We start from the raw sequence: 18,475 nt of genomic DNA, 5'->3' as shown, positions 1-18,475 counted from the left end.
TGATTAAGCACCAGTGCCCTCCCCCGAAGGAAGAGGCACCAGAGTAGTCCTCTCCATTTCCGGAGCCGCTCCGTCACCCTGCCCTGCAAACCTTGCCAGTTCTCCGGCAGAGACAGATGCGTGGCAGAAAGGTAAACGCCAAGATAGAGCAGCGGACCCGCGCTCCACCGGATGGCCTGAAGCATGAGTGGGAGGGAGCTCGCCTGCCACACGTCCCCGACCACCAGGCCAGAGCTCTTGACCCAGTTGACCCGGGCGGAGGAGGCCGCCGAGTACACAGCCTGGCAAGCCTCCACCCGCGCCAAGTCGCCTGGGTCCTGGACCACGAGGAGCACATCGTCAGCGTATGCTGACAGGACAAGCCGCAGCTCCAGCTCCCAAAGCACCAACCCCGTCAACCTCTTGCAGAGGAGACAGAGGAAGAGCTCGATCACCAGAGCGTACAGCTGGCCTGAGAGGGGACACCCCTTCCGCACCCCCCATCCAAAGCTGACCGGCTCGGTCAGGGTCCAGTTGAGCCTGACCAGACACTCCGCAGAAGCGTACAGCACCTGGAGAAAACCCACAAACAGAGGTCCGAAGCCGAACGCTCGCAGAGTGCCCAGGAGATACCCATGATCCACCCTGTCGAACGCCTTCTCCTGATCCAGGGACAAGAGGGCGAACGACAGACCATCCCTACACCCCAATTCCAGAAGCTCCCAGACCAGATACAAGTTATCAAAGATGGTGCGGCCCGGGACGGTGTAGGTCTGGTCTGGATGGACCATGTCCACCAGCACGGACCCTAGCCACATCGAGATGGCCTTCGCAACAATTTTGTAGTCTGTGCTGAGGAGCGAGACGGGACGCCAATTCCGTAAGTTGTGGAGGTCCCCCCTCTTCGGCAATAAGGCGAGCACAGCTCGCCTGCACGAGAGAGGGAGGACCCCACTCTGCAAAGACTCGGCCCAGACGGTGACCAGGTCTGGGCCGAGGACGTCCCAGAACACGCGGTAGAACTCCACGGTCAGCCCGTCCAAGCCCGGAGATTTATTGGTGGGCATGCGATGGAGGGCTCCCAAGAACTCGTCCAGAGTGAGAGGCAGCTCTAGCCAGTCCCGGTCGTCCATGCTGACAGTCGGGAGTCCATCCCAGAGCACTCTACTAGCGTTACGATCGGTCGGAAAAGGCTCTCCTCTGCCCTCGCCAAGCCAGCCAGAACTCCCGGAAGGACGCCACAAAGCCCGCATCCACCAGCAAGCTATTATTAAAGTGCCAATAGGCCGGCCCCGGCCTCTCCGCGCAGAGAGAGGCCGTCACAGTGGAAAGGTGGTGATCCGAAAAGGGGGCCGGCCGAACGCTGGAGGAGTGGGCCTGTGAAAGGTAAATACGGTCCAGCTGGGAGTGGCGCGACCGATGGGCCTCCACCCGGACGAAGGTGAACGTCAAGACATCGTCCGGGTGGTGGTCGCGCCAGACGTCCACCAGGGAGTGGCATTCGAAGATCTCCCGGAGGACGTCCGCGGTGGCCGGGCACTGCTCGGTCCTGAGCGGTCCCATTCCTCGAGGGTGGTGTCAAAGTCCCCTCTCAGGACCAGGCACTCACGAGGATCCAGGGAGCCGAGGAAGGCGGACGCCTGCTGATAAAAACGCAACCTCTCCAGGCCCAGTGTCGGGGCATAAATGTTGACGAGATTAACCACAAGCCCCTCCATGCGGACTCGGAGGTGCAGCAGGAGACCCGGCACAGCCTTGGTGACCCCCAGCACCTCGGGCCATAGGTCGGGGGAGAACAGGGTCGCCACTCCAGACGCGCAGACCGAGAAGTGGCTAAAGTAGGCCCCGACTCCAGCCGCCAGCTAGCTTCAGCGGCCGGATCCATATGGGTCTCCTGCAGGAATACCACAGGGTATCCCCCCTCCCAGAGGAAGGAGAGCACCTGGCTCCTGCAGAGACCCATCCTACAGCCCCGGGTGTTTAAAGTGGCAAAGATGATCGGCGCCATGAGGAGGGCTGAGTGGGATCCTTGCCGGCAGACATGCCCACGGCCTCCGGCAGGCCACGCAGCAATCCGTGACCTACCCTGTAGGTGAGTAAAGAGTCACGGAAGATGTGGACCCGCCGGTAGGCCGTGGCGGCCTGCTTCCTGGTCCTCTCACCCTCCCCCATGAGGGCCCTCGCGGCCCGGAGGACCTGATGGAAATCCCCCCACCGCCGGAGCGCAAGCTGGACTTTGTTACGGGAGCCACGGACGTCCTCAAGGAACTCCCGCAGCTCCTCCATCAGCGCATTGGGGGGTGGAGTCACTGATCGATGACTGTCCCCCAGTGGGGCCCCTATCACAGCCCCATGACCCACTGAGGCGGGCAGGCAGGGGACAGAACCCCGACGTGGCGTCCGATGGGCCGACGCCATGCAACCCGCCCCGCTCCCCGATGCAACAAGGGGCGGCAGAAGGAGAACAGCAGCCCCTGGTGGGTCGGGACAAGGAAAAACCGCCAAAGCCACTCCCTGGAGGGTATTCCCAGGGGCGGCACTGGCATCACAGGAGGTGGGGGGGACAAGGACAGGGCTAACAGGAGTCGGGCGGGGATCAGGGAGAGAATCTGGGAAGGGGGTAGAGGCAGGATCCTGAGCCTCTATAGTTGAGCCGCTGGACAGTGGCTCCTCCTGGCCAGGCTCAGGGATCTGGGAAGTAGGAAGAGGATCCCTAAAGATGCCGGGCTCAGCCACTGTGGCATGTGCGGCAGCCTCGGCATCCAGAGACAGATGTTCGTCAATGGGGTCCCTGCCTAGGAAGGAGGGCGGGTCCTCCACACCCAAGAGGGACACCCCCTGGGACCTGGGTCTCGGCAGCGGGGCACTGGCCGTCGCCCCAATGGGCTCGGTGACCATCAACAGGGTGCCATCCGCAGCCGGGTTGATGGAAGAATCCAGGGGACCGTCCGGGGTGGGAGCAGAAGCAGCGGTTAGGGGAAGGGAACTCAGGGACAGGGGGACCGGGGTGAGGTCGCCCAGATCGAGGCCCGCTAGCAGAGGGTCGTCCTCCCCCTGCGTGACTGGGGTCAGACCTAGGGCCTCGATCTCCTCATAGATGGAAGGGAGATCACCATCCACCACCCTCCAGAGGTGTCGAGTGGGAAGGGGGCGAGAGAGGCTCCCTCGGGGGCGTCCACGGGAAGGGACCCCGGAGGAGGGGTGGTGTTACCTTCCGGTGCTGCCACGGCGTCCCCAGCTGGCACCACAAAACGGGAGTCATCGGGGGCAAGGCAGAAGGCTCGTCATTGGTGTCCCCCTTCCTGCTCTTCTGGGGGGCCTCCGAATCCGAATGATGTAATGAGGCTCGAGCCTTCCACTTGCCCCGCTTCTCCTGCACTAAAGACCAGCCCTCCATGGCATCATCCGGGGGCTGGCTAACAGGGGTCGGCTCGGGGAGCAAGGGCAATGGCTCAGGGACTTGGGGAGGCAGTGGTGGGACAGCAGAAATGGGGGCGGATTCCCTCTGGGACGAGCCTTCTCCCACGTCCAGCGGTATCTCCGCCACACCCTCCTCCACAGTGGTGGACCAAGAAGGAGGAGGAGGGGCAACTTCAGGTGCCAGGCAGCCAGGGGTACCGGTGATGACAGGGCCGGCGCCTTGCCGGGGCTCGGGGGTCCCGGACGCTCCTCCGTGCTGGGCCAAGGGGCAGTCCCTCCGGACGTGCTCCATCACCCGGCAGAGGTAGCACCGGGCCTCCCCCGTTGAATAATGCACCCGGTAGTGGGCTCCCTGATAGGGGACCAGAAAGGACCCCTCGAGCACCTCTCCGCCACGCGCCGCCGGCAGCAGTTGAAGCTGCACTTGCCGGCGGAACAAGAGAACATGACGGAGGGCGGGGTCCTTGCAGCCCAAGGGGAGAGGGCTGATGACGGATATGGGGCGTCCCAGGGCAGAAAGGGAGGGACAGAGGTCAGGATTAAGCGGACCCCCAGGTCTTCCAACAGCTCCAGGGGGATGAACACGCCCCCCACAGCCAGGCCTGTCTCTATCACCTCCTGGGCGGCGGCCTCTGATGCCAGGAAGAAGACCACCTTCCCGTACATTTTGGAGGCCGCCACGATGGCCATGGGCCCCACCACCCTCGCCAACGCCCGCAAGTAGGTCTCCACGTGGGGCGAGGCGGGCACCAGGAGGCAACGGATGCCGTGCTTCCTGGTCAAAGTGGGAAAGGGGCCCCGGCCGCTGTAGATGGTAGCGGAAGCGGTGGTCGGAGGAGCGGCGGCAGGCGGAGGGGCTACCGCCACCTAGGTGTATGCCCTGGGGGCCGGGGGAGGGACATCTGCAGAGCTGGTGAAGGGAATAGCAGGGAGGGATGCCGCAGCCGGTAGTGGTGCCGCGGCAGCGGGGGCAGTCTCCACCATGGAGGGCCTGGCCTTTCTAGCCTTATCCTTCTTCCCACCCCGACCCTTCCCACCGGCTGGGGGGGCTCCTCCTGTATCGGAAGGGGCGAGGGACATGGCAGCAGCGGAGGTCTCCCCAGTACTCGCCACCGCCAGTGACCCAGCAGGGGCAGTGGTAGGTGGATCGGCAACGGCGGTCGAGGTAGAGGCTTGGGCAGTGGACACGGGGGCAGGTGGAGGAGGGGCAGTGGGAGCATCGCAAGGGGTCTCCCCCACCACGTCCCCCGCCATAACGAGAGCGGGAAGGGGGACAAACAGCGAGGGGAGGGGAAGTCGAGGAGGCAACCACCCCTCCCCGCTAGGCTGCAGGCAGGGGAGGAGGGCGCCAGAAAGGGAAGGCTAAAGGGGTGTGGGGAGCAACCAAGGACCTAGGAGTGGGGGGGGGGTTTCAGGGCACCGACGCAGAGGGGGTTCCGGCTCCTCTAGTTGCACTGGGGGATCAGATGGGGACAACGGCAGAGGGGGGGTGCAGTGAACAAGCGGAAACCAAATGGGGAAGGGCACAAGCGCATGGGAGGGGGCGTGGGCGCATGAGGGGAGGAACCAATCAGGGCTGGGGGAGCACAGGGTGGAGGGGGAAAGGGCGAGCTGGAAATGTGGTAGAGGGACCACGGGGACAGCTGCAGGGCTGGGGCAGGACTATCAGGGCTGCAGAGAGAAATGAGTGGGGCAAATGTGGCAAAGGGGAGGGGGTCAGCCCAGGGGGCGGGGTGTGTGTGCGCTCACAGGCACGTGTGCCAAAAAGTCAATGCTAGGCTGCTGCTGCTGCTGCAGGCCCAAATGATGGAAATGGGCATGGTGAGCCAGGCGAGCAGCCCAGTCCCAGAGGCAGGTGTCCGAAGCAGAAGGAAAACAGCCAGTGGAGGTGGTGGAGGGGGCAACAATGGTGGTGGGGGTGAAAGGGGACACGGATGGACCGGGGGCAGGCTCCACGCCACACCCCCGGCGCCCCAGCAAACTCAGTCCAAACCCCCACCACAAGAGCACAGTTCAAAAAAGGACTCAGTCCAGGAATGCCCCCTCCACAGTGGTCTTCATGCAGTCTCCATCAGCGGGCGGTCCTCTTCTCCTTTTTCTCCTCCTCTGGGCACCAACAGCTCCCCAGCAACAGCCACAGTTGCCCCAGCAGCTCCAGGTGGTGGTGGTCTGGTGTCCAGGCAGGAGGGACCCCGCTCAGATGGTGGTGTCCCCAGCAACAAGAGCTGGGGTCCCTCACTCCTCTCCTCTCTGGGAAGCAGGCCAGCAGCCCCCCCCCCAAGGGGCTGTAGGTGGAGTAACAGCAGCAACCAAGGGGGGAGGGGAATCCACTAGCCAGCCAGCAAACAGACAGCAGAGAAAGGGGTGCGTGGTGGTGTCTAGCCCAGCTAAGGGAGCAACAGGAGCAGGAACAGCAGCAGCAGCGAGGGCCCAGAGCCCAGCAGGAGCAGCAGCAGCAGCAGCCCTCTCCCTCCTTCCTCTACAGCAGAGTGGGCGAAGGGAGAGCCACTACTGGCCCCAGGAGAAGCAGGCTTCTGCTCCCTGAGTGACCAGAGCAGGGGCTGCACTAGAGTAATCAAGAACTTGCTAGAACCAATTAAGGCAGACAGGCTGATTAGATCACCTGCAGCCAATCAAGGCAGGCTAATCAGGACACCTGGGTTTAAAAAGGAGCTCACTCCAGTCAGGCGAGGAGGAGCTAGAGGAGAGGAAGCATGTGTGAGGAGCTGGGAGCAAGAGACGCAAGGAGCTCAGAGTGAGAAGGTGTGCTGTTGAAGGACTAAGGAGTACAAGCGTTATCAGACACCAGGAGAAAGGTCCTGTGGTGAGGATAAAGAAGGTGTTTGGAGGAGGCCATGGGGAAGTAGCCCAGGGAGTTGTAGCTGTCATGCAGCTGTTACAAGAGGCACTATAGACAGCTGCAATCCACAGGGCCCTGGGCTGGAACCCGGAGTAGAGGGTGGGCCTGGGTTCCCCTCAAACCTCCCAGCTCCTGATCAGACACAGGAGGAGTTGATCCAGACTCAGGAGCGGCGCCAGGGTTTCTGACGCCCTAGGTGGACGGCCATTTTGCCGCCCCCCGCGGGTCCGGTTTACCTACCACAGTCAAGCCGGCGGACGGTCCGCTGCTGGAAAGGCTCCGGTGGAGCTGCCGCAGTGATGCCGGCGGGCGGTCTGCTGGTCTAAAGGCTCCAGTGGACCTGCCGCAGGCATGACTGCGATTGGTCCGTCGGAGCCTTTAGACCAGCGCACCGTCCGCCGAAATGACTGTGGCAGCTCTACCGGAGCCTTTCCAGCAGCGGACCGTCCACCGGCATGACTGCGGTAGGTCCACCGGACCCACGTGCCGCCCCCTCCCCCGGCAAAATAGCGCCCCCAAAAAATTCTGGCGCCCTAGGCCATTGCCTAGGTTGCCTAAATGGTAGCGCCGGCCCTGTCCAGACTGTGGGGAAGATCAGTGAGGTGAGCAAATCTGCCAATAAGCGCAGGACCCACCAAGGTAGAGGAGGAACTTTGTCACATAGGATAAAAGATTTTGTCATCTATGGACTGCATGGACTACATCTAACTGAAATGGACTAAGTTTATGAATGAAACACATTTCCCCAAACACACACAGAGTTCACTGTTTCTAGGTGGCTCAACAGAATGGCTACGGAGTGGCATACTTACAGGTATAACAATGTAAAGTTATCATTTTTCATGAACAGGAATGGCCCTAGCAAAAATCTGTGCCTTTCCAGTAAAAATACACTTTAAAGGTGCTCCTTACTGTTTGCCATTTTGAACTCCATTTGGTGATGAGGGAGCCACACTGCTGGCACACAATCTGCCATTAGTTTTGCATTGGTTCAGAGAGCAGAAATCCCTCCCATTACTGTATTAATGAACATTAAAATGGAGCCAGAAACTTACCGGCTCAAGAGGAGACTTCTGTCTGTCTGCTGCAAGCTCCACAGCGGGCTGTTTCTCAGGGAGTGCATCAGCTCCTCTGAGTGCTGACCCAGAAGATGCTGATGTTGCTCCAAAGCCTGCTCTGGAACTGGTTTCAGCAACAGAGTGACTTCACTGTCCCCACTCAGTGCCTGTTGCTGGCTCCCATCAGTCCCCATGCTGGATTCTGGGACGAGCAGGGCACCATCCCAGCTGACCAGGTCATCATTCACTGTGATTGGCTCCATGCTGGATGCAAGACCCAGTGCCCAGTCAAACTCCTCATAAAACAGGCATGATTTTGGGAAGTTGCCCAGATGCGGTTCTGCTTACTGGCTTTCCAGTACTCTCTCTTGAACCACTTAATCCACTCCCTGCACTGGTCACTGGGCTGGTAAATTGCAAAACTGTCAGTTTCTTCACTATTTGCTAGCACAAATTCCTAGTACTCTTACTAAAGTCCACAGTTTTGCTGGCCTTGCCCCAGAAATTTACCAAATACCAGAGGTTTGCCACTTTCTAATTGCTGGTAACTTGCCCCTTGAGGCCCCACACCCTTCCCTGCCTCTTTCCCACAGGCCTCACCCCCTGTTCTGCCTCTTTCCTCAAGGCCCCATCCTGCTACACTTCTTCCCCCCAAGGTCCAGAATCCATCACTCACTCCTCTCTCTCCCCCACCCCCGCATCACTTACTGGATAGTCTCCAGAGCAGGTTTTTCAGCAGCAGCAGCAGCAGCAGCACCTTCTGGGTCAGCACTCAGAGAAGGCAGCCCTGGCTGAGCAGGGGCTGGCACAGGTTAATGATCTGGCATTTTCTCCTGCCCCATGGTAACCGGACTTTTGGTTCCCAGCTGGGCGAGGAACCAGGATCCTGGGGCACAGCAACGTTCCTAGTGGGGAGCCTGGGCAGCAGCTCAAGCCAGGAGTCTGGGTGGCAGCCCAGTTTGGAGTAGAGACCGAGCAGCTGTCCGACTGGGAGCCTGGAGTTGGCTTTCTTGTAAATTTTAAGCCTCCAGTGGAGCCGTAAAATTGACAAGAATGATAGCCAACAGCCGATGTAAGGAATGCAGTGTCTACACACTAGTAAAGTCTGTGTCCCATTCCCTTCTAATGACTGGTCCACAGAAAGGAGAACAGCTTAGTATTGCTACCAGTTACTCGGCTAGCACAAATGGCAGAGGTCTGTTCTGTGGATCTAAGGATTCCAACCCTGCCGATCATCCATGTGGAGGTCAACATGCTTCCAACATGAGGCTTTTTCCCTCAGTTTGCTTTATTCAAAACTTTAGGAAATGCCACACTTAAGGTTGTCTGTGCAACTTTCATTCAACCCCATTGCACACGTACATTATGATACAGTCTTTAATAAAGTGTTCCCATGTACTTAAGTGTATTGATGTATTCTACATACTTGTATTTAAGTGCTTTAAATAATCTGTACTTACTACTTGTATTTAAGTATATTTAAAGATATTTAAAGTATAAGTAACTTTTTTTTATCTATAAGTACTTTTCAAAATAGCTTTTTGAAACAATCACATCCCTCCCAACTGTCTGGGATTCTGGTTGGCCCCCAGAACCCAGTGTCCCAGTTTTGGAGATTCAGGCATTGAGTTCCAGCTGCCAGCGCCTTTTCTGTTAGCTCTGCTGTTCCACCAGCAGGGAGGTAGCAGCCCTGTTCCCATCACTTCTGATTGATCATACAACCAGCAGCAGGGAGCCTTTCTCACTAGCCCAGCAGCAGTGGGAAGACTCATCGCCTAGCCTGGTCAAGCCCAGCAGAAGGGTGAATCAGTGTAGTAGGGGTGAGACCTCTTGGTAGGACCTAACCACATCAGCCACACCATCTAGGGCTCATTCACCTCCACATCTACCAATGTGATATATACCATCATGGGATAGTTCAGTGGTTTGAGCATTAGCCTGCTAAACCCAGGGTTGTGAGCTCAATTCTTGAGGGAGCCATTTAGCGAACTGAGGTAAAAATCTGTCTGGGGATTGGTCCTGCTTTGAGCAGGGGGTTGGACTAGATGACCTCCTGAGGTCCCTTCCAATCCTGATATTCTATGTGCCAGCAATGCCCCTCTGCCATGTACATTGGCCAAACCAGACAGTCTCTATGCAAAAGAATAAATGGACACAAATCTGACATCAGGAATCATAACTTCCAAAACCAGTGGGAGAACACTTCAGCCTTGCTGGTCACTGAATAACAGACCTCAAAGTCGCAATTCTTCAACAAAAAAACTTCAAAAACAGACTCCAACGTGAAGCTGCAGAACTGGAATTAATTTGCAAACTGGATACCATCAGATTAGGTCTGAATAAAGACTGGGAGTGGTTGGGTCGTTACAAAACCTAAACTTAATTTCCGCAATACTAATTTCTCCCTACTATTACTCACACCTTCTTGTCAACTTTCTGTAATGGGCCACTCTCTTACCACTTCAAAAGTTATTTTTCCTCCCTTGGTATCCTGCTGTTAATTGATTTATCTTGTTAGACCGACCTAACACTTGGTAAAGCAACCCTCATCCTTTCATGTATTTATACCTGCTCCTGTATTTTTTACTTCATACATCTGATGAAGTGGGTTCTAGCCCATGAAAGCTTATGCCCAAATAAATTTGTTAGTCTCTAAAGTGCCACAAGGACTCCTCATTTTTTTTTAATTTGTCTCCGTTTAACTTCATAGCCCAAATGAATGGCTACAGAGATAATCAGAGAGGGGAGTTTCTAGCAGAGAGCCTGAGGGGCCCAACTCCAATGGTGCTGCAGTACATACCTCCAGAAAAGAGACGGAGTTAAACACATCCAGTACACGCTCTTGATATGCAGTTCAGCACCAACCACCCATCTGAGCTGGCGAGGGCACAGCTAAGAGCTAGAATGAGATGGATAAAAGAGACCCCACCTGAACTGGCAGAGGACCAGAGGAGACTCGTGTTCCTGGCAGAGCCATATACTAACAAGTCCTTCCAGGATAAATTAGCAATTGACCAATTCATAGATGCTCATCTGGATTTGGCTTTCAGGTCAGTGAAAGGAGGCCAAGGACACTTCAAGAAGCTGTGGAATTTGCCACTGAAGTTGATTCTTTCCTTGCAGCAGCCCATCAGAAAAGGAAGCAGCTCCTAGGAAGATGGAAGCTGTCAGTACAGATGTGTCTAATATGCATGATGGAAAAGAGGATTCTAATTTGGTTTGTGACATTTTTAAACAACCGGAAAAAATGTTAAACTTGGTTTGTAGAACAGGGAAAATCAGCAATATTGCAAATATTAAGAGAAGCAGTTCAGTAAATGATGGTACTATGGAAAATTGTCCACAAAAATGATTGTTATAAATTTAAGGTTGGCCAGGACACAGCATCACAGGTGTTTAGTGAAAGTCCTTCACCCAGTATAGAAAATGGGGGACATCAAGCTGAAGGGGTAAAATTTGGAGGTATCTCTGTGCTTCTGGTGATATACTACAATACAGCCACAGAAAGGTATGTGAGCTCTTTCTGGAATGGTGCATTTGTGGGATTCCTGTTCCTGAGGGGCCACCCATGGAAGGGGATGTGGGGAAAGAGGTAGCAGCAGAGGAGGAAAAAGAGGAACAGTAGAAGGAGGTTGTGGCTCTCAAGGAGGGGTGCCATCGGTGTCCATGACAGGCCCAGAGGCAACAGTCCCTTGTTGACAGAGGAAGGAGGATATGGAAGCAGCTCCTCTGAGAGGTATTCTAGACCATCAGCAGGTACCTGTTAACAAAGTGTGTGCCAAAATGTACTTCTACTTAGTGCTACACAAATGCGAGGGGAGGGAGGAGTGGTACCTAACTAAAGAAGTTGCATAAAATTCCACAACTAAGGGTCTAAATAAAAGACAGAAACAACATAAATCTGAATTAAAACAATACAAGGTACATGTCACCTCAGAACGGGATGCAGAGATAAAGTTTCTTGACACCTTAAATGACTGCTTCTTGGAGCAGCTAGTCTCTGGAACCCGCAAGAGGAGAGGTAATTCTAGATTTAGTCCTAAGTGGAGCAGAGGATCTGATTCTAGAGGTGATATAGCTGGACCACTTGCTAATAGTGACCATAATATAATTAAATTTAACATCCCTGTGGTGGGGAAAATGCCACAGCAGCCCAATATGGTAGCATTTAATTTCAGAAAGGAGAACTATACAAAAATGAGGAAGTTAGTTAAACAGAAATTAAAAGGTAGGGCGCCAAAAGTGAAATCCCTGCAAGCCACATGGAAACTTTTTAAAGACACCATAATAGAGGCTCAACTTAAATATATACCCCAAATTGAAAAACATAGTAAGAGAACCAAAAAAGTGGCACTGTGGCTAAACAACGAAGTAAAAAGAAGCAGTAAGAGGCAAAAAGGCACTCTTTAAAAATGGAAGTTAAATCCCAGTGAGGAATTTGAGGAACAATTTTTTTAAGTACATCAGAAGCAGGAAGCCTGCTAAACAACCAGTGGGGCCACTGGACAATCATGATGCTAAAGGAGCACTCAAGGATGATAAGGCCGCTGTGGAGAAACTAAATGAATTATTTGCATCAGTCTTCACAGCTGGGGATGTGAGGGAGATTACCAAACCTGAGCCATTCTTTTTAGGTGACAAATCTGAGGAATTGTCCCAGATTGAGGTGTCATTAGAGGAGGTTTTGGAACAAATGGATAAACTAAACATTAATAAGTTACTTGGACCCAATGGTATTCACACAAGGGCTCTGAAGGAACTCAGATGTGAAATTCCAGAACTACTAACTGTGGTATGTAACCTATCATTTAAATCAACTTCTGTACCAGATGACTGGAGGATAGCTAATGTGATGCCAATTTTTCAAAAAGGCTCCAGAGATGATCCCGGCAATTACTGGCCAGTAAGTCTAACTTCAGTACTGAGCAAACTGGTTGAAATGATAGTAAAGAACAGAATTGTCAGATGCATAGATTAACATGATTTGTTGGGGAAGAGTGAACATGGTTTTTGGGGAAATCGTGGCTCACCAATCTACTAGAATTCTTTGAGGTGTTCAGCAAGCATGTGGACAAAGGGGATCCATTGGATATAGTGTACTTAGATTTTCAGAAAGCCTTTGACAAGGTTCCTCACCAAAGGCTCTTAAGTAAAGTAAGCTGTTATGGATTGGTAACTGGTTAAAAGATAGGAAACAAAGGGTAGGAGTAAATGGTCAGTTTTCAGAATGTAGAGAGGTAAATAGCAGGGTCCCTCTGGGGTCTGTAATGGGACCAGTACTATTCAACATATTCATGAATGATCTGGAAAAGGGGTAAACAGTGAGGTGGCAACATTTGTAGATAATACAAAACTACTCAAGATAGTTAAGCTCAAAGCAGACCACGAAGAGTTACAAAGGGATCTCACAAAATGGGTGACTGGGCAACAAAATGGCAGATGAAATTCAGTGTTGATAAATGCAAAGTAACGCACACCAGAAAACAGAATCCCAACTATACATATAAAATGATGAGGTCTAAATTAACTGTTACCACTCAAGAAAGAGTCATTGTTGATACTTCTCTGAAACCATCCACTCAATGTGCAGCAGCAGTCAACAAAGCTAACCATGTTTGGAATCATTAAAAAAGGCATAGATAATAAGACAGAAAATATCATATTGCCTCTATATAAATCCATGGTATGCCCACATCTTGAATACTGCGTGCAGATGTGATCGCCCCATCTCAAAAAAATATATATTGGAATTGGAAAAGGTTCAGAAAAGAGCAACAAAAATTATTAGGAGTATGCAGCAGCTTCCATATGAGGAGAAATTAATAAGATTGGGACTTTTCAGCTTGGAAAAGAGATGAGTAAGTGGGGATGTGATAGTCTATAAAATCATGACTGGTGCAGAGAAAATAAATAAGGGTTTAAAACAAACAAAAGGAAGTATTTCTTCACGCAATGCACAGTCAACCTGTGGAATTCCTTGCCAGAGGATGTAGTGAAGGCCAAGACAAAAACAGGGTTCAAAAAAGAACTAGATAGATTCATGGAGGATAGGTCCATCTATGCCTATTAGCCAGGATGCACACGGATGGTGTCCCTAGCCTCTGTTTGCCAGAAGCTGGGAATGGGTGACAGGGGATGGATCACTTGATGATTACCTGTTCTGTTCATTCCCTCTGGGGCACCTGGTATTGGCCACTGTCGGAAGACAGGATACTGGACTAGATGGACTGACCACATTCTTATGTTCTTATGTAATGCTAAAATAAGGCTAAGCATAATGGTAAAATAATGACAATAAGGGTAAAAACAGAACAGTATTGAAATGGTATCCAGTTAAAAAACTGCTTTACAGACATGTACAGTGGGGTGGGCTATCAAGGTGTAGTGCTGTAGGAAGTGGGGCTATCAGTGAAGGAGGCGTTAAAAGCAGAAACCCACCACCACTCAACACCTCCTACTTCCACATTTTCCCTGTGGAGTGGCTACAAAGCCCAAGCCTGGCAGGGACTATCTCAGCACATTCTTGGCCAGCTTGAAGAGACATACAGAGACTAGGGTATCCATATTTATCAGGATTATGCACTCATATGTCAGGATAATAGGGAAGCCTTAGCAGTGAGAGGGGCCTGATGATGGGGAATCTCTGTTTCGGTCTCTGTGGAGATGTGCTGGGGGAGGTGGGCATCTAATGGTCTAAGTTGCTGGTGTGGGAAGAGGCAATAGGAAAACATATGTTAGGTGGAATGTCTTCTTCAGCGGGAGGGGGAAGGAGAGAGAGGACCCCAGACAGGGAAGGGTGTAGGTCAGGAAATGGGTTTGGAGATGGGGAAGGTAAAGGGATGGAAGAGGACAGGAGGGTGAGAACGGAGGAGAGCGAGGGGAAGGGCTAAAAATACATGGGGTGAGTAAGATTGCACAACACGGAACGAGACATTCAGTGGGGGCTGAAAGGAAAGAGATGGGGTTTTGAATAAACAGCACTGAGAGACAAGGCAGAGACAGACGAGGGGGCATGATGGAGGGACACCTGGGCTCAGCGTGGAAAACAGTGGGGGAAAGGGAGGAGGGGAGTGTGATGAAATAGGAAGCAGAGAGGTGACAGAAGAGAGCAGAGAGAAAGTCAGAGAAAGAGCAGGAGCAGAAGAGCAAGAGGGAGTAGGAAAGAGAGAGAGAGTTGGGGGGAGAGAGAGAACAGGAGAGGAGGAGATAGGAGAGGTAGGAGGGGGGACCAAAATCGGTGTACCCAGGCTCCAGGTGATGACAGTAACAGTCTGGGTGGGGATTGGTCTCTGACACATTCAGGAGGTGAGTGCTGAGGCTCCACTGGCATGTATTGCCTCCAAGAGAGAACAGATGCATCCTCGTTCTGGGTGGCATTAGCTATACATCAGCTATTCAATTCACTGGCAGAACTAGTCTGTCTAGCGTCTCATTCTGAGCTAAAATGACCTTGTAACACCATTGTGGATGACATTGCTCATGTGTGCCTCTTTGATCTGTAAATCCCTGTGCCATAGCACCCGTTTGAGACCTTTTGGATGCCCCTTTCTGAGTCCTGTTATTTTTCGCACCAGAGCCTTAATCTGGATGATAAGGAAACAGAAACAGTCTTGCATTACCAGAACTGGGAACATTTGGTGGCTCCCTGGGCTCATCTGGAGATTGGGATGAGATAGGCCTAGATTTTGATGTTGTGTTGCTTGAGGCAGCTATATCCAGGGCACCCTGCCTGTGATGTTTCACTTACTGGATCACTGGGGGATTGCAGACAATGAGGGAGCTAGTCGAGGACAGGATCACAGGGGAAATAGCAGGGGAACAGGATGTTGCAAGGGGCATACCAGAAAGTGATGGTGTTCCAGTGGATGCATGCAATGTAATGTCGGGTCTTGCATTTGGGGTCTGTGGTGATGTCGCAGATGTGCCAGGTCAGGCTGGGAGATGAAGGTGAGGTAGTGGAGGTTTCAGATAAGGCGGTGAGGCAATGTGCAAGATGTTGTTGGTGAGGTGCTCCAATTCAGTGCTGATAGAGGGGCTTGTTCTTTAGGGACTGGGGTGCATCACCTGATGATGTGCTACATGGGAAACAGAAACCTGCAGACTGTGAAAAGCTTTCTTTAAGTGGTGTGGACCACTACTGGACACCCTGCAATGCACTACCTGAAGACCCACACTGGAGTGACAAGTGGCAATATGTAAGAGTGATGCTTTTCTTGACCTGCTTTCCTGGGACAAGGAGAGACAAGTGGGATAGGGTATGGGAGAGAGGTGAAGGGGATTAATGGGAAATGGAATTATGGTGCTTCTTTGTTGCTGTGGTCCCTCTCTGGACAGCAGGACAGGTGACAGTGGAGTCTGTGACTATAAAATGGCTACTACAATAAATGATCTATAAAGTGCGTGTGTCCAGTCCATGCGTTGCAGTGTCCTCATCTGTTCTATTACTCACACTGACAACATTGCTGGTGAAGCACCCCTGTCGCATCAAGCTCCTCATACCCATCATGGTCAGGGCAGTGACGGTAGCCCCTGCAAACCTGTTTTCCTGGTAACTGGGCCATTTGTTTCCTCCCCTTTTGGCCCCACTTTCCTCATGCAACAGCCTGCATGCCTACTTTTGCCTGCTGCTTCTTCTTAATGTCTTTAGTTCCTCGCCCATGGTTTGGTTCCCATGACATCCCAGGGCATGGACTTGAGTGCTAAGCTTCCCCCAAAACCTGTCCCTAGCAGCTGAGACTGTGTACATTGACTGTGGTAGTCATAAATGCATTTATGGCCTCACAGTGTTGGTTGTTTGCTCAATCTTTTTTGAAAGTTGTAATTCTCTTTTACCTATAGTTCTCCACGCTTATTGTTCAATACATTCTGTTTGCTATTTCAAAACCTTATCTTCTCCCTTAACCTTCATATTTTTTCATTTATTTTCCTTTACTCCCTCTGTAAATACTTCATAATGGGATATTTTATCCCCTGCTGTACACACCCTCTTTTCAACCTGACCCTAACTCACTCCCAGTTACTTTAACTGACATGGAGGAAAAAAACCAGCAGAAGCCACCAGACTTCTGTGTATGCTACAGCTCCAATTGGTCCTACCACCAGTGAAGCTCAATCACTGGTTGCACAAATGTGATTTTTTTCCAGAACAATTCCCTACCATACACACAATCAGAATGTTGTTTTTTTCCATTACTGACCCCCAACTGGACCAGCCATTTGTCAGTTAACCCAAAATCAAACTCCCCATGTCAGTTCTTATTAAAGTATGGAAGCAGCTTGTCCCAGAGCATCAGCTGAGCCTGCTAGTACTGAGACATAACAGTTGTAAACAACTCTGGGATAAGTATTTAGAAACTGTAGCTAGAAATAGCACAATACTGCGGGGCCCATCAAGCCAATGAGAGACATTATATCTTTTATAAATACAGATGACATGTAAGTATATTTGTTTTCCTTTTGATATACAGTAGAATACCAAGCTACCCGTGATTTTAATAAAGCTGTGAAATATCTCCAGGTCTGGGAGTGCTCGTTTCACCATCACAATAATTAAGAATCTTGGCACAATGTAGTTCCTTTCAGATAAAAATAATTATTTAAAATATGTGCTGATTCTCACATATTAGCAAAAATAAACAGTATTTTAAATAACTGAGAATATGGGGGACAGGTCAATCATGCAAAAAAGGTTGTTGTGCTCACAATGTCCTACAAGTAATTTTAAAAAAAATCATGTTGAGCAAATAGCTAAATGCAAAACAATGAGTATATACTAGAAAATACAGAATAGGGAGCATGCTCATACCACTGACTTCCATTTTAGAACATATGACAGCTGTGTGAATGTTGTCAAAACAGAAGCTTTGAAAAATCAAGACAATGTGGAATATACGTGCGACTGTGAGGGTTGGCGTGACTGTCTGATTATAAATTACATATTACTTTACATTCAGGAACTGCCTTTCATCTGATGATCTCAATGTTCTTTGCAAGATGAGTAGTTACTAATACCCCTATTTACACATGAGTATAGTGAAGCACGCAAAGGTTAAGTGAACAGCCTACAGTCACGCACAAAGTTAAGCATCACTGTAACTGGGGAACTCAAGAGTTCTGACTCCCAGTCTCCAAAACGTACCCCTGGCCAATACTGTTTTAATAATAACTCTCACCTCACAGCCATTACTATATTTGGCACTTGGGCAGAATTCTCAGGCATACTGCTGTCCACACTCACTCACCTGAATCTACAGGCTCCACAACTACTGTCACAAGTATCATCAGAATTATTAATTCAAAACCAAACCGTGTATTGACAAGATGGCAATGTTGAAAGTTAGTGCATGGAAGCATATATTTTTATTCATATTTATTTCTGTCTTTTTTATATTGGTGTTTTAGATACTTTGACATGTAAAGCAACAAGGCCTTCGCCCTAAAGAGCTTACAATGTGCTATTTTCCCATTAAATACTTAGCTTATAGTTAGGAGTTTTTAAACTTGAAGGTGCCTTATAAAAGCTAAATAATTAATCCTTACCCCCTGCTGGGAGGCAAGTAAGTAAGTAAAAATTATCTCAATTTTAAGATGTGGAAACTCAAACAATGCCAAGTTGTGCAACAAGCCAAGATCACATTGCCAGGTCTACTCTAAAATGTGTTGTCCTGGCTCCCCAGGTTGTGCTCTGCCTATCTCTGATGGCATCTGCCTCTCAAACCACTTCAAAGGGAAACTGACACACGGTATTTAAAAGCATTAGCTGCTCTTTATGAAACCAGCAAGACAGGCACTTCCACGCCAAAACACGCTTGGGGCCAGCCAGGGACACCGCGCACGGACCCGCCCAAACAAGACCCTCCTCCCACAGCTGCCCGACAGGCACAGCGAAGAGAAACTGACGCGAGCGTGCGCGCGACCGGTGCCGTCCCCAGCGCGGAGGGCCGCGCACGGTCAGCGTTCCCTCCCGTAGCCCACCTCGTTTGACGCAGGCGCACACAGTTTTGCCCTGGTTCTATTTTTATCGCGGTCTCGCGGAAGAAACTCTCGTTCTCGCCCCACTCGCATCGCGCAGGCGCACAAACCAGTTGCTGGTTGGTCGCAGAAGAAACACGTGTGTCCTGCCTTCTCCATCCAACCCGCCGACTTTCGCTTCAGGTCC

The 18,475-nt window shown here is 51.5% G+C and overlaps 1 protein-coding gene across 1 annotated transcript in view; it reads right to left on the bottom strand.

The window, feature by feature from the left end:
* LOC127055333 (uricase-like) overlaps nucleotides 1-18,447 on the bottom strand; it is a 76,586-nt gene extending 58,139 nt beyond the window's left edge. The window contains exon 1 of the mRNA XM_050962221.1: nucleotides 18,292-18,447. Coding sequence (XP_050818178.1) covers nucleotides 18,292-18,447 — 156 coding nt within the window. The remainder of the gene's footprint in view (nucleotides 1-18,291) is intronic.
* Between the last annotated feature and the right edge of the window lie 28 nt (nucleotides 18,448-18,475).

This window comes from Gopherus flavomarginatus, chromosome 7 (genome assembly GCF_025201925.1).
Source record: "Gopherus flavomarginatus isolate rGopFla2 chromosome 7, rGopFla2.mat.asm, whole genome shotgun sequence".
NCBI lineage: Eukaryota > Metazoa > Chordata > Testudines > Testudinidae > Gopherus > Gopherus flavomarginatus.
Note: the sequence above shows the minus strand (reverse complement) of the source record. Positions and strands in the feature narration are given on the sequence as shown.